The sequence below is a fragment of the Sorex araneus genome, chromosome 4 (assembly GCF_027595985.1).
Source record: "Sorex araneus isolate mSorAra2 chromosome 4, mSorAra2.pri, whole genome shotgun sequence".
NCBI classification, from domain to species: domain Eukaryota; kingdom Metazoa; phylum Chordata; class Mammalia; order Eulipotyphla; family Soricidae; genus Sorex; species Sorex araneus.
The window spans coordinates 50334547-50356834 of record NC_073305.1 but is presented as its reverse complement, the minus strand read 5'-3'; the positions used below and the strand labels follow the sequence as shown (position 1 = coordinate 50356834).

The 22288-nt window shown below is 40.2% G+C and overlaps 1 protein-coding gene across 2 annotated transcripts in view; it reads right to left on the bottom strand.

Moving 5' to 3' along the window:
* CACNA2D3 (calcium voltage-gated channel auxiliary subunit alpha2delta 3) overlaps positions 1–22288 on the bottom strand; it is a 999345-nt gene that overhangs the window by 573812 nt on the left and 403245 nt on the right. For both annotated transcript variants that reach the window (XM_055135106.1, XM_055135105.1), the window contains exon 5: positions 12408–12570. In XM_055135106.1, the coding sequence (XP_054991081.1) occupies positions 12408–12570 (163 nt within the window). The remainder of the gene's footprint in view (positions 1–12407; positions 12571–22288) is intronic.

Genomic DNA, 22288 nt, shown 5'->3' with positions numbered 1-22288 from the left:
CCCCTCTCCCTCTAATCACATCACTGAAAACATGTGTCCAGAAGAGACATTCTCGTGAGAATGACCCCGAATTGTCTCTGCCATTTTAAAAAAAGTAAACACATGACCCAAACTATTAGATTTCCATTATTTTAAAAATTCATCCTAAACAAAATTAACTCACTTACAAATTCCAGATCTACACAATCACTATGACACTTCACACATATCAAGACATGAGGTATCAGGGAATAAAAAACATTGCAAACAATCGGTGGAACTGAGCACTCGACCCATTGTACTATGGCTCCAGCACCCTCAGTAGCACTCTTGAGATCCTTTACCACCCTGGCTCCTCTTACAGAATTCCTTTAACCTCGATCCAACTTCCACCAACTCCCAAGCATTAACCTTTATTCCTCCTATTCTAGAAGAAAAAAATGACAGTGTAAAATAACATAGTCACAAGTAGCTTAGGTTTATCCCTGTCACACCCATCAAGGTGCTCCCGAGTCACTCCCATTCCTTTGTTTATCTGTAACTACTTCTCTATGCTCATTTCTCAATTAATTAGCTATTCCCACCAATCAGACTCTGTTAATTTGTAAGGTCAGATCTTTCTAGGACACTGAACTTATATTGTAAGTTAATATTGCCTTTCTCCTCTCCTTATATCTTTTGAATAGTTTACTTTAAAGCAATGTCCTTTTTTGTATAGACACAAGAAGACAATATTATGCTTTTTAAACTTGGGATTTAACTGGCTTCGAATATTATTCATTCCCGGGCATCTGCTTTCTCGACTAAAGCCTCAGTTGCCCTCAGTTCCTAGCACCCCAAAAGCAGGGTCCTGACGAAGGACAGGACAGACCCAGGGCAAGCTATGAGTTATGTGCTACCCTGGCATTGAGAAAGGCCTGGCCAAAGTGCCTAATTCTTAACAATGCTAAGAGCTTGATCATGGACAAATGCTGTCATGATCCAAAGTAACGATGAGACTAGCACCCTGCCAGGGATAAGAAAGACTAATCTGGCCTGAGCACTGTAGTCTGAGATCGAGATGGTGCCAGGAGAGCAATTCTATAAGCTTAATGCATCTCTTACCATGTCCATACAAAATGATTAATATTAATGCTTATATGTTTGTTGGACGAGGAGAAGAGAAACACACTCATGGGATTCCTCCCTTGGATGGATCATCCTGCTGAAAGAGAATCTGTTCTAAAAACAGCATCCCCTGAGGAAAGAACTTTAACCCAATTGATTGTGACCACACCTATGTGTAAGCCCCAACCCCTCATGCTGGGGGGATTTAACTAGGCTGTAAGAGTGAATTGGGGAAGAGATTGAGGGCTGGGAGAAAAGCAGAGAGACTGGAGTGAATGAAATAAACGGCAACTGATCAATCAACCAGCTTGGCTCTCATTTCCTCCTCTGTCTGCCCCATGGCCCAGGCCGCTCCAGCTGGGCGAGCAGCCTGGGACTGACCCCTTGAACACCTGTGGGCGGCCGAAGGGGAGAGCTGCCGGGGCTCTCCCCTCGTAACCTCCTGCCAGATGCTTTTTACAACAGAGAAGGAGATTTTTAAAATACCACAAACATGGTCCAACATGATGAACACATAAAGGTCCCAAGTTGGAATTCCATCACCAAAAGACTCCCCCTGCTGCCAGGGACAGTCCTGGTAACTCCAAAACATTGTCCATCAGTCATGTCTCCCATTCCTACCTCTCTAGCACCCTGAGTGTGGTGGCCACAATCAAAACAATGCATAAACATCCATCTAATACTGTCTTCATACACAACACACAAAAGATATACACAAAAACCCAATCCAAATGGAAGCAGAAGTGACAGACCAAAAATCTGAAAAACAAAGAAACAATCTATTTGTGACGATCTGTAAGAATGTATGATTCAGTCCGACAAATACCTGTGGAAGATCCAGTCCTTCTGCTGGATTCCTCTAAAACACACAGACACACACAGACACAGACACAGACACAGACACAGACACACATACACACAGACACACAGACACACACACTTTCTGAGCCATCCAGAGACCTTGGATCTTGGAGCTGTGATCAGGAAGAAAAAAGGGTGTCCATTAGGAACAGTGTGTGGGCATCTTATTTGTTAGGTTGCTTGTACTTCCTCCTACAAAACAGCGCTGAAGGGAAAGGTGAGTCTGTGCTCCAATTTGGAGACAAGACCACATCTGGAGCTTACCTGGGATGTAGGGAGTTGGAAATAGGTTTGGGGAGAGAGTTCAACATGTCTCAGCCAAGTTCCTCAAGAGTCTGGGCACAGTACTGGGTGCTATATCTGCATGCTCAAATTAACACCTGGAGCGATAGCACAGCAGGTAGGAAGTTTGCCTTGCACGCGGCTGACCCGGTTCAATTCCTCTGTCCCTCTCGGAGAGCCTGGCAAGCTATTGAGAGTATCCCGCCCGCATGGCAGAGCCTGGCAAGCTACCCATGGCATATTCGATATGCCAAAAACAGTAACAACTAGTCTCAAAATGGAGATGTTACTGGTGCCCACTAGAGCAAATCATTGAATAATGGGACAACAGTGCTACAGTGCCACCTAACTGGTGGGGAGACTAGACTTTCCTGCAACTTTGCAAAGAACCTAGAAATTGGCCAGGATGGAGACAATGGGACCTGCAGAGGCCAGTGGCAGAGAGAAGGGTACCAGAGGAAGTATGAAAGTGTTTCTATAAAATTAGGTAGCAGAGGATGGAGAGAAACGTTCTTTCCCTCTTGTCTTTTAAGGAAGCACTACTAGCTAGTTTCTAAAGCCACGTATTCGGTTTTACTCCATTTAACCTGCAGGACCTGACTCTCAGGGTGAAAGCTATTAACAGCTTGCCCTGGAATTCTTTCCTAGAATGCTGTAAGAGACAGTGGTCTCTACTGCTGCTTATGAAATCTAATGTGATAAGAAATGATGGAGCTCAACAAGTATATTATCAACACATACATTCTGCATTCACTCATTCATTCACCTGGTAATTCACCGGCAAGAGCAAAATTCTGGAGCAAACTTAAGTCTAAACAGAGGGTGAAGGGGCTAGGGGGCCCCATGAAATATACCTACCAGTACCACTTTTGAGAAAAACGTGGGCATATGCTGAGGTACAGACACCAGCACATATGCAAACCTATGTTTGTGTTATGAGTATACCCACATACCTAATCAGAAGTGTAGAGACTGTTAAAAAGAACCTGGGACCAAAATAGATTTACGGAAGTTGAGGCACTTGCCTTGCAAGCAACAGACCTGCCTAAGTTTGATCTGTGGTACTGCATATGGTCCCCTGAGCACTTCTAGGAGTGATCTCTGAGCACAGAAACAGGAATAAGTCATGAGAATCACTGGTCTGACCCCAAAACAGAACAAGTTTAGCTCACTGCTCCATTTAAACTGCGAACTGTACAATATAAACTGCGGACTTGCACCTGCGAACCATCACCAGTAAGTGGACCAGTGGACAAAGACCATAAAAACAGAAGCATATGCTGTGACAAGAAAGTATAATTTCCAAAGTATCAGAGAAATTCTAAGGATTCTTTGGTATAACAATTTCATAGTGACTTCAGTGGCAAGATTCAGGCCCATTTCTAAAGATTCAGGTCAGAATGTTGAGGAGAAAGCAAGTCATTTAGAGTTCAAGCTTGTTTTTGACATTCTTGGATCTTTCTTTTGTACACACACACACACACACACACACACACACACACACACACACACACACACACACACACACCCCACACACATGTAAAGGGAAAAAGAAACAATAAAGAAAGAAATTTTAAACACAGCTTTTTAAAAGGTTTATGAGCCTTCTTGCACATCAAATGACTTTTAGAAAACAACATTTTAATGATTCCATGTAAACGAATCAGAAACATATGGATTAAATTTTCCTTAAAATATACACATGTAATTAAGGGGAAAAGTGCTTGGCAAAATGCATTTTGCATTTTATCAAACCCAACATTTGAAAAATAGGATGAGACATATGACAAATCCCAACCCAGCCAGCCCGACCATCCACACTACAGCAGGCAAATCTCACTTTAAAAAGGGGACCCAGTCTTCAGTGCCCAACATTTAGTCTCACCTGGGATTTTCAGAACTTCCTTCCTTCCCTTTACTTCCCTTCCTTCTCTCCCTACCTTTCTTGCCTTTTTCCCTTCCTCCCCTTTCCTCCCTTCCTCCTTTCTTCTCTCTCTCTCTCTTTCTTTCTTTCTTTCTTTCTTTCTTTCTTTCTTTCTTTCTTTCTTTCTTTCTTTCTTTCTTTCTTTCTTTCTTTCTTTCTTTCTTTCTTTCTTTCTTTCTTTCTTTCTTTCTTTCTTTCTCTCTCTCCTTCCTTTCCACAGAAATAAAACCCAGTGATGTCATGTAAGGCAATCACTCTACCTCTGCAAAATTTGCCTGGCTCCCATTTATAATTCAGATCACCAATGCCACCTTTCCCTACTACTCAGAGACCATGACTCATGATTCACCTCTCAGTCATGAATATATTCCTAGAGCTTGGCATAATCAACATTGAATGAAGGAAATAAGAAAGAAATGAAGAAATGAATGAACAAAAGAAGGAAGAACAGAGTATTTAATTGAAACATGTTGTTTGTTTGCCCAACTATGTCTCCTTTTCTGTCTCAAACACAGAGCTGAAGCTTTATACTACTTACTTTGTAGTAAAAAAACATCTGTAGATGTTCATGGAGCTGGTATATAAGAACATCAATTAGCCACTGTCCCGGGGGGAACCTCAGTTTATTGGAATTATAGAACTTGTCTCGTGGGGTGAAGAGTAGATAGAGCCAAAGAAAGGTAAGAGAAGCAGATTGTGCCAATGGATCTGGGTAGCCACGGCAGCAGCCTTGTGCCCCACTCCCCAGAACAGTGCCCAGGGAAAGTTAAAGTTTTAGAGAGAAAGTTGGAAATGAACCTAGGAGAGCAGATTCCCAGGACCTGGGTTTCTCAGCTGGCAAGATCCTCATATGCCACAGGGACCCAAGGGGAATTGAGCCGTGCTACAGTGCATCTTGTGGGACTAGGAGAGATTCTCCAGGAGCTGAGGCTAAGAGACAGCACAGGAAACTGGATGTCATCATTCGGACTGGAGAGATAGTGGAGCAAGTATGGTGTTTGTTTGCACACACCCAACCTGAGTTCGATCCCCAGCATCTGATATTGTCCCTGGAGCCCCACCAGGAGTAATCCCTGAATACAGAACAGAAGTAAGCCTTGAGCACTAAGTGTAGCCCAATAACAAAACAGAAAAATAAGGTCCACTTTGCACAAACCATCCTACCATAGGATGCAGATTCAGCCTCCCTCCCTGACCTTCACTTGTTTCTTCTGAAAAAGAGAGGAGAAAACAGACTGAGCTCCTTCATGGAACAGTAGAGGAAAGACAACAAAAGGGGACAAGAGCTTCTTTACACTTCTAAAATATAACTTCTAAACTTCTCACTTCTAAAATATATGCTTTCTTTAATCCAACCTAAAACTATGGAAAATGGAGCTACTATCTATCTTTGTCTCTCTTCTGAGTGGTTCAAAAATATCTCACATGGACTGGAGTGATAGAACCACAGGTAGAGCATTTTCCTTGTGTGTGGCTGACCCAGATTCAATGCCTGGCACCCCATATGGTCCCCTGAGCCCTGCCAGGAGTGATTCCCTGGTGCAGAAACAGGAGTAAGCCTTGGACAGAGCCAAATGTGACCCCAAACCCAAAATTACATAAGAAAATAAAATACTTAAAAAAAAAACTCACAGGGGGGCTGGAGCGATAGCACAGCGGGTAGGGCGTTTGCCTTGCACGCAGCCGACCCGGGTTCGAATCCCAGCATCCCATATGGTCCCCTGAGCACGGCCAGGGGTAATTCCTGAGTGCAGAGCCAGGAGTAACCCCTGTGCATCGCCAGGTCTGACCCGAAAAGCAAAAAAAAAAAAAAAAAAACTCACAGACTTGGAAGGAATAAACAAACAAAGAATTAAATAATGCTCACAGAGGGACCAGAGAGATAGTACAGCATGTAGGGTGCTTGCCATTGACATGGCTGATGTGGGTTTAGTATCTGGCACTGTATGGTCCTCCAATCCCACCAGGAGTGTTCCCTGAGCACAGAGTCAGAGATTAGTTCTGAGCACAAAAAGGACTGGCTCAGGAATGGAAAGAGAGGAGAAGGAAAAGAAGGAAAAAAGGAGAGGTGAGGAGAGAAGAGGAGAGGAGGAGCGGGAGAGGGTAGAAGGGGGGAGAGAGAAGAGAACTGGGGAAGAGGAAGGGAGGGAAGGAAACAAGAAGGGAGGGGAGAGAAGGGAAGGGGAAGAGAGAAGGAGGAGAGGGGAGGGGAGGATAAATTGAGTATAAAGTGGAGATAACGTGGGGAGGGGTGAGGGGTGTGAGAAGGCGGGGAGGGGAAGGGAATGTTCATTCACATTTTCTTTCTAGCTGCAGCCCACCTTCACCCTCCCCAGCCCCATCAAATTATAGAACTATTTCTGTTTAATGTTACTTATAGGCACATTTTAAAAGTTAACATTGCTTTCAGTCTACTTCTATCATCAGTCTTTTCTTTGTCACTTCATGGTCACTGCACAGTGATGGGGAAAAGGAATGTGGGATAAGAAAATGGGTTAAAAACTCTGCCTCAGATTAGTAGCCAAAGCCGAGAGCAACCCAGATCTTGTCATGTGTGCTCTTCCACAGGACGATGAGACAAGAGCAGAGGCTCAATCTCCACACTAGGCTGTAACTCCGGTTCTTGAGTTTCAGCGCTCTAAAACACAAATATTTGTCAGAACAGTGACTGCCCCTTCTGTGGAGGATGCCTCTAGAGGCAATGCAAAGCCACAGACTAGCTGCCCAGCAAGCTGTCCAGAGCAGGCACTGTGAGGGATAATGCCCCATTCCCACCCCGCTCCTACTGCTGTGACCCTGCCCCCCATCGTCACTGCCTCTCGGTTCAGACTCCTTCTGCTTCAACCGGAACTACCAGTGAGAATCACACACATGGACAAAGCTATCATCAGAACCGGATGGGCTGGCTTTCATCCAGCATCCCTAAGAGGCCAAAGCAACTCCACAACGTGGGCCCTCCATTCCCTCCAGAAGCAGAAGAGAAACCAAAGTCAGTGGGGCAGCCTGGCTACTCAGCCGCACCTGCATTAAGTCCTGTAGTGCTGTAGGTGAGCATCACCAGGACGTCTCTCCATGACTCCGTGTTATAGCTAAGGCCATTGAGGGGGAAGTCAACCAAGCAGTAGATTGGGCTGAACACCTGGTACCAGCATCCTCTGTGTAACCCTTGCTATACCCCCTCATGCAGTTCCCCTCCAAAGAACTTGCCATACACAATTTCTGCATGAGGAAAAGGAGGCACATTTGATTGGTGCCACAGATGCTGGTGGCAGGCCTTGGTGGGAGGGATCCTCACCAGACTGGCTCTGGATGTGGCCCAGCCCTAAATTTCCTTCTTCCTTCCTGCCCCATTATTTTCCAAGACAATTTGCTAGTTTCCTCGGAAAGTGTGTGAACTCCTCAATGTCCTTTCAAGAATCAACGAGGGCCGACCTCTGTGGCTGGCAAGCACACAGAGGGACCAGTCACACACCTCCCTGCCTCCTACTACATCCATGGAAATCCTCTATTAAGAGCACTGTGAGCTTTGGGGCTCTAGGCAAAATGAGGGTCACCAGGATGAGTCCACCTCATCCTTGCCATTCAAGATCTCCAAGAACAAGAAGGGAACGCCTGTACAAAGAGCTTCTGGAGCAAGCAGTGTTGCAACCAAGGAGCAAACCAGAGGCACTTCCAAAATAAGAGCAAAAGAATCACAGAGGTCTTATTGTGCCCCTGTTTAAGGAGCCAGAGCAATAATACAGCAGGTAGAGTATTTGTTTTGTGTGCCGCCGACCTGCATTCAATCAGCAGTGCCCCATATGTTTCCCTGAGCCTGACAAGAGTGAGCCCTGATTACAGAGCCAGAAGTAAGTGAAGAGGAGGAGAAGGAAGAGGTGAAGGAAGAGGAGGAAGTGGAGGAGAAGGAGGAGGAGAGGGAAAAGGAGGAGGAGGAGGAGGAAGAAAAGGAGGAGGAGGAAGAAGAGGAGGAAGAGGAAGAGGAGAAGAAGAAAGAGGAGGAAGAGGAGGAGAAGAAGGAGAATGTGATAAAGGCAGAAATTGGGAGGAAAAGTAGCTAGAGTTTAGCTTTGGGGTCAGAAAGATTGTAGAGTAAGAAGGGCACTTGCTTTGCATAGTCCCCTGATTATCACCAGGAGAAAACCCTGAGCACATTCTAGTATGGCCCAAAAGCAAAATTTAAAAAAAAAATAAAAGTTTTTTAAAAGGGTTCAGCTTTATCTGAATCCACCATCAGATCAGTAACAAGTCCCACAGCAGCATCCTGCCCATGAACTGAGGCTGCTTGCAGCTCCAGATAGAGGTGTTGAGTCTTGCTTGGCCACCTGTCTCCAACTCTGAAGCTGTCATCAGTGTCGGGGCAGACAGAGTACCTCAGACCCAGAGGTCAGTACTGAGCCTGTTGAACAGCCAAGGTCCAGCCTAGGGGGCAGGTGGACTGTATAAAACAGGCAGATTTCACCCACCAATTAAAAGGCAGATGGTAAATTATGACCATGAGCACAGGGACAAGCAGACCGAAGCAAGAATCAAACAACTGGACTCTGGACCCACCAGGCCCAAACTGCCCTGTATCCATTTCCTGTGGTGGGGAGGGCGATATTTCTAACCTAGGCCCATCACAGTCTGTGACCAAGCTCTGAGCATGTGTTTTGAGAACATGTCATCAAGGACTAAGATCTGAGCTGGAGGGCCCTCGAAACATGAAATATATTTCTACAGCTTGAAAAGAAAGACTGTTTAGGGCTGGTTTGAATTAGGTAGAATGAAAACAGGAATTTTCCCGAAGACCCTTCCCCTCTCCCCGGGGCAGCAATTCACTGCCTGACAATGACAAGATTCAGTGCCAGGCTGACCTTGATCCCTGCCCCTACGGCCTTGCTGGGAAAGGCTGCATCTAGGATGGGAGACAGATATTATCATGGCCTCTGAGGATATCTGTAAATGTCATTATTTGTGCAGCGCCTCATGCATGCTGACTGTGCTAGGATGCTGCCCAGAGAGCCGCAGCCACCGCTCTGCAGCCTGAGTGAGCAGTGGGTGGGTGCTGGGGCTGTGTGTGTTTCACCATCAAAAGGTACAATTATGCCTTGAAAGCCCAAGGTGTAATTAAATCTCCATTACTCTACTAATGACTCAAGCAACCTTGAAGCGGCTGCCTTATTCTAAAAGATCATTCTCAATTGCTGTCTGAAATTGCTCTGTAAAATCTGGGGCATTTTTCATCTCCAGTTGAGAATGTACTCAATGCCAAGAGGATGGCTTTCTTGCAGTCACATTGCACACAAGGGGGCTCCTTCGTCAGGGACAGAGGGTCCTGGAAAACGGAAAGCTCTGGATGAAGCCACGTTCAGCCTTCTGAGTGCAGGTTCTCTTCAACCCTTTGGAGGAGAAAGTGGAGATTTGGTCCATAGAACACAGCCCAGTGCAGAGCCTCGAAGGGTGATTCAGGCTGACATCACCTTTCTTTACCGAGGGCAGGGGGGAGGGCTCAAACAGACTAGTTTCTGTCCATCAGCTAGAGCAGGTGATCAGGTACCCTCCTTTCTGCTCCCACTCCCCAGGCCCCATAATTGTGGTCAGCATGTGGCACACAATGTTCTTAGATCTTACCTGAATGCTCCCAAGGGGTCCAAAAAAAAATACAGTGAGCCTAAATTAAGTTTTAGTAATAGGGTAAATTCAGTTCACCACTGGCTTCCAACAATAGTTAAAATAATAATAGAATGGGTACTGAGTATTAAACAGGGTTAACAAGAAAATGAAGCAAGAGCGATGTTAAGCACGCAAGTAAGTAGAGTAAATAGAGAGTTCTTTAATCATTGACTAAGCTCTTTAAACAGCAACCAGGTCAATTTTAAGTGTTAATTACTTTCCAATATTTTTGATAAGAGCTAAGACACAATAAGCATTTTCTATGAGTGACTCTTGTCAAGGCCGCAACATTTCATATCCTGAAAATAAGCCTCTGAGAGAGGAGACATCCTATTTTACAAACAGCGAAACTAAGAACTCAAGAGTGAACATTGTTTGCTAAAATCACAGCACCAGCAATTAGAAAGGGAAATAGGTTTCAAACCCACAGAGGCGGGGTGGGATGGGGAGGGGTGAGGGTGGTTCGAGGGATACTGGGATCATTGGTGGTGGAAAATGGACACTGGTGGAGGGACGGGTACTCAATCATTGTGTGACTGAAACACAAGCACAAATGCTTGTAAATCTGTAACTGTACCCCTCAGTGATTCACTAATAAAAAATTAAAAAAAAAAACTCTGAGCCTTTCTCTTGACTACTGCATTCTTTTGAAATTCAGTTTGGGGGGCCATATTCACTGGTGATCAGGACTTACTCCTGGCTCTGTGTTCAGGTGTCACTCCTGGACGGGGCTCAGGAGACCATGGGGGGTGGTGGGAATTCATCCTGGGTCAGCTGTGTGCAAGGCAAGCACTCTACCCATTATACAATCTCTCCTGCCTTCCTACACACTGCACTCTTATACAGGATGCTGAAAACTGATCCCAATGACTGGACGGCAAACAACAGACAGGTTTTTAATTTTAAAATGATCTCGCCTTCTCATATATATATTTTTTTAGACAAAGGGTTCTTCCTTTAGGAACCTCCCTGCTATGACAAAGTAGGCAAAATTAAACTTAGTAATGGTGAGTATGTTAACACCTGTAACTATATATATAAGCAACAATCCTATATATGTAAGCAACATCTCTTTAGCTTTCACTACTAGCCCAGGAGGTAAATGTAACTAGCAACTGTATCCAAGATAAGAAGAAGTTAAGTTCTAGAGTTATGAGGAGATGTGCCCAAAGGCAGTACCTGGTTCTTCGATGGTCTCCAAACTCATATAAGAGAATTTTTTGGAAAAGAATCCTAGGCACTCTATGAATAGGGATAACAGAAGCCTGAAAATACAGGGCCCTGCTGAGTTCCATGTAGCTTTTTAGTTTAAACAGAAGCTGACAGCTGATTCTATCACAATGCAGCAGCTCCCGTGCCTGTCCAGACCATGACAAGGAAAGGAGGATGAGTGAGATTTCATCACAGGTAAACCAGAGTCTGAAAACTAGGTAAAATCCAGGCATAAGTTTCTATATATTAAAAAAGTGTTATTAGTAGGAGGCTGGACTATAGTAGAGTGCCTTGCATGCGGCCAGCCCAGGTTCAATCCTAGGCACCCCATATGGTCCCCCATCTCCGCTAGACTTAATCCCAGAGCACAGACCAAGAAGCCCTGGGTACCGCTGGATGTAGCTCAAAAGAACAACCGAAAATATTGCTGGAACTGAAAACACCAGATTAGGGGAGAGTAGGTGGACAGGATGTGACACATGAACATGGGTAGGGTGTGTTGAACAGTTTGGTAGTTGTAAGGTGAAGGAACTATGTACATGAAGATCACAAATGTCAACACCATTATGAAAACAGTAACCGAATTATAATTAGAAAATATAGACAGCAAAAATAAGTAAACTTTTTAAAAAGAAGAAATACAGACAACAAGAAAATAGTATTATTGGAACACAACCATATTTTCTGATTTGCATATTTTCTGTGCTTGCTTTTCACTGTATCACTGTCATCCCATTGTTGGTTGATTTACTTGAGTGGGCACCAGTAACGTCTCTATTACACTCAGCCCTGAGATTTCAGCAGCATCTCCTCACTCATCTTTCCCAATTATTGGAGGCTCTTACAGGGGAATGAGACCTATTATGACTATTTCTGGCACATCGAATAGGCCACGGGTAGCCTGCCAGGCTCTGCCGTGCGAGCGGGATACTCTCGGTAGCTTGCCAGGCTCTCCGAAAGGCATGCATATATCTGTTACTGTATTTTGGATATAAATATGCCACAGGGAGCTTGCCAGACTCTCCCAAGTGGGCAATAGACTCTCTGTAGCTTGTCAGGTTCTCTAAAAGGGAGAACTAGGCTATTAGATGTTGCTTTTATGTGACTGCTTTTATGCCAGAATAATCAGGCCGAGTAGTTGAAACAGAGACTGTGTGGTTCTCTACTTTGCTGATTTGTGGAATAGAATTATGAGCACTGTCCCCCAGCACTACTGAAGGAACAGAAAGTCTCAAAACTGCAGAAAGAGCAGTGCACACTTTGTCTCTCCAGTTCAGTTGACATATCCAGCTGAGTTTTTCCAAAACACACAATGTCTCAAAGCAGGATCCCTAGCCTTGTCAACCCCACCTCGCCACCTTCTAAATGGAATGGTAGCATTGGGTCTTACCTTTATTGTACATGTTCGTTGGCACTTGGACGTCACTCAGACTGATATTCACAGGCAAATTATTAAAATGGTCATTTGGAGCTAAGATGAATTCTTTCCCCAGCTCCAAAAAGTTCCCGTCCTTGTCCCTTTCATTTATCAGCACAGCATTGAAGTATTCATACTGAAAGAGAAAATGAAATATTATATATTACCCGTGGCTTAAAGAAGACAACTGTGAACTCGGACAGACCTGGCCATCTGCAGAATCCTACAACTGTGGATCTGGGCACCTAATCCCTTCCAGGTTTTCTTGTCATTCCGTGCTGCTTTTGCACAGGTGTGATAGCACTATCTAAATATTTAGCAATGCCATTAGATAGTCTTGGAAAATAGCAATTTAAGGTGCTACAAATGCATTTATTGAAAATATATACATAAAACATCTTTAAAACATTTTTAAATTCAAGTTGAGAAAGATTAGAAATCAACAAAGAAATATTAAGTAAACACAATATATCAGAGAATCGTGTTTTCTATGGAAAAATAATAAAGCATGGTAAGGAGGAAACCTCACAAAAAGGCAATATTTTTACATATGGTACTAAGAAAGGTGTACATAATAATAATGACAGAGACTGAATAAAGAATGTAAATGAAGTTGTAATATGGACATCTGATGGGACCATCAGAAGGGGTGGCAAGGAGCTAAGCTCTCAGATGGCAGAGAGCTAGTTTTATAAGTGGCTAGGTGGTTATTATCATCGTCATCTTCATCATCTTCATTTTCATCATCATCATCATCATTATCAAGCACAGATAGAATACTTTATGCCAAAAACTGTACTGAGTGACTTTCACAGGAACCCATTTGCTTTGCCTAACAATCCTTTGTAGAAGTGTTATAAGGTATGAAGAATGTATGAACCTTATCAAAGATCAATCAGTAGATAAATAGAGCCAGAATTCAAACAAAAGCAGTCTGTTTCCACAGCTAAACTCTTATATACTAAATGACCACGAATGGAAACATAGTAAACATACCAGAAAAGATAGATAACTTAAGCAGAAAAATAAATGTTTTTATAACAGAAGAGTAAATTCTAGAAATCCAAAACCCTATAACAGATATAATGTCTTTGATGGCCCATCAGTTGAGTAAAGTAGTCAAAGAAATAATCAGTGAGCCTTACAGTATGCAAATTAAAAATTTTTCAAATTTAAAAGCAAAGAGAAAATAAATGGAAAACTTTTCTCTCTCTCTTCGTTTTCCAGTTTGGAAGAATTTTGGATTGTCCCAGATACTTATGAATGGTTTAACATGTGTATAGTAGGAATATAAGAAGGGGGGAAAGTAATAATAGCTGAGAAATTTGACAAATACCAAACCATAAATTTCAAAAGGTCAGAATATATACATTTATGTAATGTGTACTAGAAATAATATTAACTGCACCTGAGAAAAAGTTAAAACAAAGATCGAATACTGACAGAAAACTAGGAAAGAAAGACCAATCTAAAATTCTATAACCAGTAAGATGATCCTTCAAAAAATAAAAAGAAATTGAGATATTTCTATGTATACAAAATTTGAAGAAGTCTGTTGCAAGACTTACTAAAAATTGTACCAAATTGCAATACTTACTAGAAATAGTAATTTTAAAATTACTTACTAAAAATTACAAAAGGTCATAAAAAGAAATAAAACAATGGAATGAAACTAACCTATATAGAGATAAAAATATGTAACCAGGGGAATAATTAAAAATACAATTATCTCAATTTCATATTCTTAACTGACTTTATAGATAACAGTTAAAATAATGATAGCAACAATGATTATGCGATTATAACTTAATTATAAGCAAAATGACAGCAGTATTATAAAGAACAGGAGTGAAAAATTTAAAATGCTATATCTCAGAGTTTCTAAACTGAAGTGGTATAGGTTTCTGAAAATAAATTTATATTACTGCAACTGTATATTAAAAATTGTAAGCATTCACTAAGGCCATTTTTAACAGGAAATAGAATTCACAGGCCAAGAAAGGAAAGAAAATTAAAGCATATGACAAGCTTAATTAAAAAGAGAGGGGCTCAGAATTATAGTTTAGAGTGTACGGTGTTTGGTTTACATGCGGTCAAGCAGGGTTCCATCTCTAGCATCTTATATGATCCCTTGAGCACCACCAGCAGTAATTCCAGAGTGCAGAACCAGGAGTAACCCGTGAGCATCGACAGGTGTGAGCAAAAAAGCCAAAAAAAAAAAAAAAGCCAAAAAAGCAGAAAAAGAGCAGAAAACTGTCAAGTAATGAAAAATTGAAAACAAATAACAAAGGCAGTAAACAAAAATATTTGCAAATAAGGTACAGGTGAATCTATCTTAAATCAATTATAACTGTGAATAGTTTAAATGCATCTAAAAGGCAAAAGTGGTTCAATTTTATTTCACAGCTTGTTATTGGGGTCTAGGTATATCTCAATGGCAGAGCCTTGCAAGTGAGAGGCTGCAAGTTCAATCTCCAGCACTGCCCCACAGGTCTATCAGGATTGTGGTGACACTGCCATTTGGGGTCTCCTGCACCACTGTGAAAGCATATCTGCAGTACACCACAGTCAAGTGGATGCAAGTGCCATAAACTAAAGGGTACCAACACCACCATCATGTTACCATGTAGCCACTGCAACAACCACAAAACAAAAGGGAAGAGGAATCATAAATATTTTTAAATATAAATATATGTTTAGTCTTATAAACCAACATTTCACAAAGAAACCACTCTGAAAGTAAAGCCCAGAGAGACTAAGACTAGAAAAAAAGAAAGAGAAGAACACAACAAGCTAGCACTAATGAAAGGAAGGCCAGATTAGCGAAGTACAAGAGTCAGAAAAATTATCAGGAAAAATGATAGACACGAACGACACAATGATTAAGGAGTAAATTTTCTAAAAAGACATAATCATCCTTAATGTACCTAATAACAGTGTTCAAGTGCCTAGGTTACAAATTAATAGAACTACAAGGAGAAATAGATCATCACTATTAAATTTGAAGACTTCAACACCCCTCTGGTAGAGATTGATGAATTCAGCAGATAGAAAATTTGTTAGGATCAAACAGAACTGAAGAACCCTGTCAATCATATCTAATTAACATTTATAGAATAACTCATCCAACAACAATAGAACATACATCCTTCTCAAGCCTCACAAGAAACACTCAACAGGATAAACCACATTCTTAATGACACATTTAACAAATTCAAAGGAATAGAAAGCACATGAAGCATGCCTCAAACTACAATAGAAATAAACTGCAGATCAAAACAAAAATGTTGGAAACATATCAGAATACTTGGGGAGAAAGCAACATACTTCTTAATAACATTTATGTCAAGAAGTCTCCAGAAAAATTTCTAACTCAATGAAAAAAAATTCATCAAAATATGTGCAAATGAGCAAAGGCAGTGCATCAAAGGAAATTTATCACATTGAATGCATGTATTAGGAAAAATATGCAAAATTAATCATAAGTGTCTACTTTCAAGAAATTGGGAAAACAAGAGCGAATTATGTCCAGAGAAAGCAGCAGGGATAAAAAGAAATCTTTTTATTTGTAGCACATAAGTCAATACAATTAAAACCACTAATAACTGAAAATTAATGAAACCAAAGGTAATTTTGATTTGTTTGATTTTGTTTTGCAATGGCAGAGTACAAACTCAAAGGCTCACACAGTCTGTGCTCTACTGCTGAACTATATTCCTAACCCCCCAAATCTGATATTTGCAGAGATTTATTACAGTTAAAAATAAAGCAAAATCAAATAAGAAAGAGACACAAGGACAAAGTTGAGAGTAATACAAATGCAAGATTCCAAGAATTCTCTCTAGTTCAATCACACAAGATGCACTTAGTTCTTCTAGCAATGAGCTGTGACAATACAATTGCAATGTTGTCTATTAAGGAGTCTTAATGGTAAATCATTGCTAAGTATTTCAGTTGGATATTGATAATGTTGCAACATTACTTACCAACTTCACTTGATTCACTTTGCAGAATTAACCATGTGTGCATGGCACACATTCTTCTTCAGATCAAATTAGGTCTAAAATAAGACCCAGTCTATCTTTTAGGACCATTAAATAAGTCTCAATAAATGTAAAATGATTAAAATATAAATAATGTATTTTCTGACAATGGGCTAAATTGAGAATGCAACATATGATAATGATATAAAATATAAATAAGAACTAAGAAAAGACACGTAGAAAAATTTTGAATACCTGAACGTTAATAACACATATCTTAGCAATAAATGTGATAAGTAATAATTTTTTTAATGTTTTTAAGTTGCTTCATGTATTAAGTAATGAAAAGAAATTATAAAATATTTTAAGATGATGATAATAAGTATATCAATGTTGATGAACCATAACTAAACAATTTAGAGAGACTGTAGAGATTTGCAAGATAATAACAGACACAACTTATGATAAATAACTTAAGATTTTCCATTAACAAGATAGAAAAGAACAAATAAAATGCAACATTTAAACATGATAGAGATAAAAGCAGAAACTAATAAAACAAAATAACCCATTATTTTGTTCCCCAGAAAATGATCAATTTTATCAGAAGTTGTTTATTTTAAAATAGTTAAATTATAAAACCTAAACTAGAGATATAAATTAAAAAGTAAGATCAAGAACAAGGTATGGATGTCTTGTCACCTTTTTTCAACCTAGTACTCATGGTCCTGGCAAAGGCAGTAGATAGATGAATGGGTGGGTGGAGAGAGAGAAAGAGAGAGAGCAGATAGATAGAGAGAGAGAGAGAGAGAGAGAGAGAGACAAAGAGAAATGCCATATGCACTATAGAAAAAAAACTTGCCTTTATTTTAGACATGATTACTTAGGAATTCCTTAGAAAACTAAGGAATTCACATAATATTCATAATACAGAGTTCAGCAAGGCCACAGAATGCATGAAAAATATATAAAAATCAAATGTATTGATCAAATATTTTGATAAAGAAAATTAGAAACTGAAATGTGACAAGTAGTCACAGTTTGCAATAGCATAAAACCCTTAAATGCTTAATAATAATTTCAAAACATGCAAAACACCTGCATATTAAAAATTATAAAATATTTTGCTGGAAGAAGTTAAAGGCATAAATATCTATTAAATAAAAGGGCACAAATATCTAGCATGAGGATTGGATAACTTGGTAGTAAATGTTAATTCTTCACAAATTAATCTAAAGCTTTAATAAAATCACAATCAAGATCTCAAAATCTTGAGGTGCTGGGAGATAGTACAGTGACTGTACTATTAACTAGGTTTAATACATGGTACCCTGAGTATCAATGGGGACAGCACTGCTGGGATGGCCCAGTATCCTCAGCACCACAAGGTGTGAGTAGCATCACAACACCACACTCTTGGGTACTTACACTGAACCTACCAGCCAGTTGGCCAAGAATTTTCAGGGGCCCCCAAATCTTAAAAGCAGTACTTAGGAGCCCCATCTCCTCCAAAAATCTCAAAATAACTTTTGCTGAAGTCAGCAAATTAATTTTAAATTCATATTTAAAAGTGACGTGGAATATAAAAAACAACATTGAAAAGTCTAAGGACTTGCTTTTACTGATTTTAAATTTTACTGTAAACCTAATTAATCAAAACTGTGATATTGATATTAGAATAGATAAAGAGGTCAATGAAACAGAAGCAGTACAGAAATAAAGTTGTACATATACAACAAACAGATGTTCAATAAATGTGCCTAGATTAATCGATGTAGGAAGTATTTTCAACAAATTATGCTGGAAGAAATAACTAAGCATATGAAGACATTCACAGGCCTTAGTTTATATCATATACATATTAATTCAAGAGGGATGATAGACTTAAAATTAAAACCGAATCTATGTTTATACTATATCTACGCTTAAATTTTGAAATAAGAACAACTTTTCAGTCTTCAGGTAGGCAACTGTTTATTGGGACATAGAAAGCACTCATAATCTGAAAAAATAATGGAAATTTGGACCTTCTGAAATTTAAAACCTTTGATAAATAAAAGTCCCTGTTAATAGAAAACTTATTTTATTGTTGAAGGGAAAGTCCTTATAATTCATAGAAAGACGAATGACTTATACCAAGAACACATAATCAACTCCTGAACCTGAAAGAATCACTCAAAAGACTATGTCTTCACATGTGGGAGTTCCAGGTTTGATCACTGGCACTGCATGGTCCTTGAGCACTGCCAACGTTGATTCCTGAGCACACAACTGTAAGCAGACCCCAAGCACTGCTGGGTGTGGTCCAAAAGCCAAAGAAAGAGAAGAGACGAAAAGAATTGCTCTAACACCAATTGGAATATGGAAGTAGATGCGAACACAACTTTACATAAGAAAGACAATTTTATTACTAGCATATCTATTAATAGATTAAATTGAAATTTCTGAAAATACTAAATGTTGATTCATGGAAACAAAATGTTATAAACACTGTGGGAAACTGCTTTGTAATTTCTTTTAAATTTAAGCATGTATCTGGCTTATGACCCAGAAATCCTAAGTATTTATTGAAGTGAAATGAAAACACATAGCTACAATAAAACAATGTTGGTGACTATCCAGAAGAGCTCAATTGCAAAGGCCAAACACTAGAACTATCCATCAACAGATGAAAGGATAAACTAGCCTGTGATTTATTCATACAATGAATAACTACTCAGAAACAAATTACTGAAACACTCAAAATATGAATAGATAGCATAAATATTTTGAGTTTGGTGAAGCCAAAAAGAAAAGGATGCATATGTGTAATATCTTGTATATGAATTCTAGAAGAGACAAAATTATTGTTCAGTAGTGATATAGCAATCAAGGAATTTTTTTGGAAGCCACTGAGAAGGGACAAAAAAGAAGAGCCTTGGCCACTGGAAATGCTCTACAGACTGGGAGACTGGCTGCTCACGTAGAATCTGTGAACTTACACACTCCAAAGAGAGCATTTTATTCTGTAGGGATCACTGTATCACTGTCGTCCCATGGCTCATTGATTTGCTGAAGCGAGTGCCAGTAACGTCTCCATCCATCCCTGTCGCGCTCAGGATCAGGGGAATGAGGTCCATTATTGTTACTGTTTTTAGAATATCAAATATGCCCCTTGGGTAGCTTGCCAGGCTCTGCCATGTGAGATTCTGCATCACACATATTCTGTAGGAATATATGCCTCAAATTTTCAATTATGAAAGGTTCTTAATTATTAACTTAAAAACAGATATAAAAGTCACCTTAATGAGCTCCACCCAAGTTATTTTGTGTCTGTGTATGTAAAGGGGAATGAGGAGAGAGTTGTTCCACTTGCACTGGACTCAATCCCAGCTAAGTGCTCAAAGATCACATGGCAGTGCTTGGAGACCATATAAAGTGCTAGAAATCAAATCAGGGTTGGCTCTATGCAAGGCAAGCACCTTAACCCCTGTACAATTTCACCAGGTCCTTCCACCCAACCCATTTATAAAGCACAATTTACAATAATAATCCACCTAGAAAGAAAAGAAGAGCTTCCTGTGAAAATATCAAACCAAGGAAGCACCTTATTGAAGTGTTTTTAAAAAAAGACAAAAAAATGAAACACTTTGACCAGCCTATCTATGTACTGCCCAGACTAAGTGGAGGGGGGGGGGGTCCATTTTTTTCCCAGTGAGGGCTCCTCCCATTGCATGTTAGCTCAAGTGTTAAAAATTTTCCAGACCGAAGCACTTCACACAGTATTGTGAATACTTTAATAAACTCGGGCTCACCATGTCATATTTTCATTATAACTAGATAGGAAATTAACAAAACAAAGCCCCAGCCTGCTTAGTGCAAGTCAGTGAGTGTCAGTGCAGGTAAGGCACTCTGGAAGCACTCTGGAACTGTCATTTAGCAGAGTAATCCACAGAGCCCAGAATGCAAATGAAGGATACAAAGTAATCTGGATTTTGTTCAATGGTGCCCATCATCTCCCATGGAGAAATGATGTGTTCTGATTCTCTTGCCCAAATCCATTTGCCCATTCTGTACTGATTTTAAAAAAGAAGTACACAGTGAAAATAGGAGTGTTTTCTCGGTCTGTAGAATTCATTGTTATAATTATGAAGCTCAGTGGGTTTAGCTTGGTGTCTATATGAGCCAGGAAAGGGTGTGTTTACCCAAGGATAGTAGATACTAGGGCCAGGGGGACAGGGGGATTGCCCCATAGCTGGAAAACTGCTTCATGAGTGGAGGGGAGAAGGCAGATAGCATAGAGAAGGGATCACTAAGAAAATGATGGCTGGAGGAACCAGTTGGGATGGGAGATGCATGCCGAAAGTAAATAATGGACCAAACATGATGACCTCTCAGTGTCTGTGTTGCAAGCCATAATGCCCAAAAGTAGAGAGAGAGTATAGGGAATATTGTCTACCATGGATATGGGGAGGGTGGGAAAGGGGGGTGTATACTCGGAATATTGGTGATGGTGAATGTGCACTGGTGGAGGGATGGGTGTTTGATCATTGTGTGATTGTAACCCAATCATGAAAGCCTGTAACTATCTCAGGGTGATTCAATAATTTTTTTTAAAAAAGGGACAAAAAAAAAGAAAGGGTGTGTTTAGTCCAAGTTACCAAACTATTTCCGAATCCCTGTCATTCCTTATGTGAGTATATAAATTCTTCTGTGAGTATACTGAGAATCACAATGCCTGTGTGAAGGGTGCATAAAAGAAATTTATGCAGGGAACTACATGTGCCATATAAAAGACCAGGGACAAAGAGATGGGTATGATGGTCACCTGGGACAGCATCAGCTCAGAATGAGTGGACCAACACTTGAGGTTGAAAATGATTCAGAACAGTAGAGGTAGATCTACTTTCTGTTAAGGGTCAAATTATAAATATTGTGTTCTGTGAATTAAGGTTTTGTTGCAACTATTCAACTCAAATATCGAAGTACAGATAAGCTATGAACAAAGGGGTTAGTTGCATATTAGTGAAATGACCACAAATTTATATACTTAGAAAAAAATATTTGGCCTAAGACTTGTATGTCAACAGGTGCATGGAGTGGTTGGAGATATTCCAGAATAGGGGCTAGAGAGATAATATAGTAGAAAATGCACTTGCCTTGCATGCAGCTAATCTGGGTTCAATCCCAGGGACCATATCTGATCCCCAGAGCATTGCCAAAAGTGATCTCTTAACATAGCCAGGTGTGACCGCCCCCAAATGAAACAAAACAAAATAAAATACATTCAATAAGGAATAGAAGAAACCAAAAATTCCTTTCACTAAAACAATCTTGACCAAGAACAAAGTTGGAGCCTGATGGCACTTGAACTCTATAGCCCCTCTTTGCTGGGAAGGTCAGTATGTCCCACATTTCTACAGAAGCATCCATGAAATTCTTTGAGCTGTAGACATTTGAGCTATCTTCCAGGCCATGGATCATTATTTCATATCACAAAAATTATTTATGAAGATATAAAAAGACATGTGAACACTTTAGATGCATACAACTAAGTAAAATAAGCTTGTCTAAAGATGTTACATGTGATTCCAACTATATGACACAGTATTAAAAGGCAAAACTGTGAAGACAGTAAAATGATAAATGTTGCTGGGCTAAGAGATGGGAGTAGATGGATTGGCAAGGGACAGAGGATTTTAGGATCATGAAAACAGTCTATATGCCGTCGTACATTTGTCTAACCCCCTAGAAAATATGTAAGTAACCAGGCAAACTAAGGTTTTGTAGTGACTATGTATTACAAAAGTTTCATTCTTGATGAATAATATGCCATTCAGGTAAATAATATTGATTGTGGAAGAAGTTAAATTTCCCAGAAGTAGAAGAAAG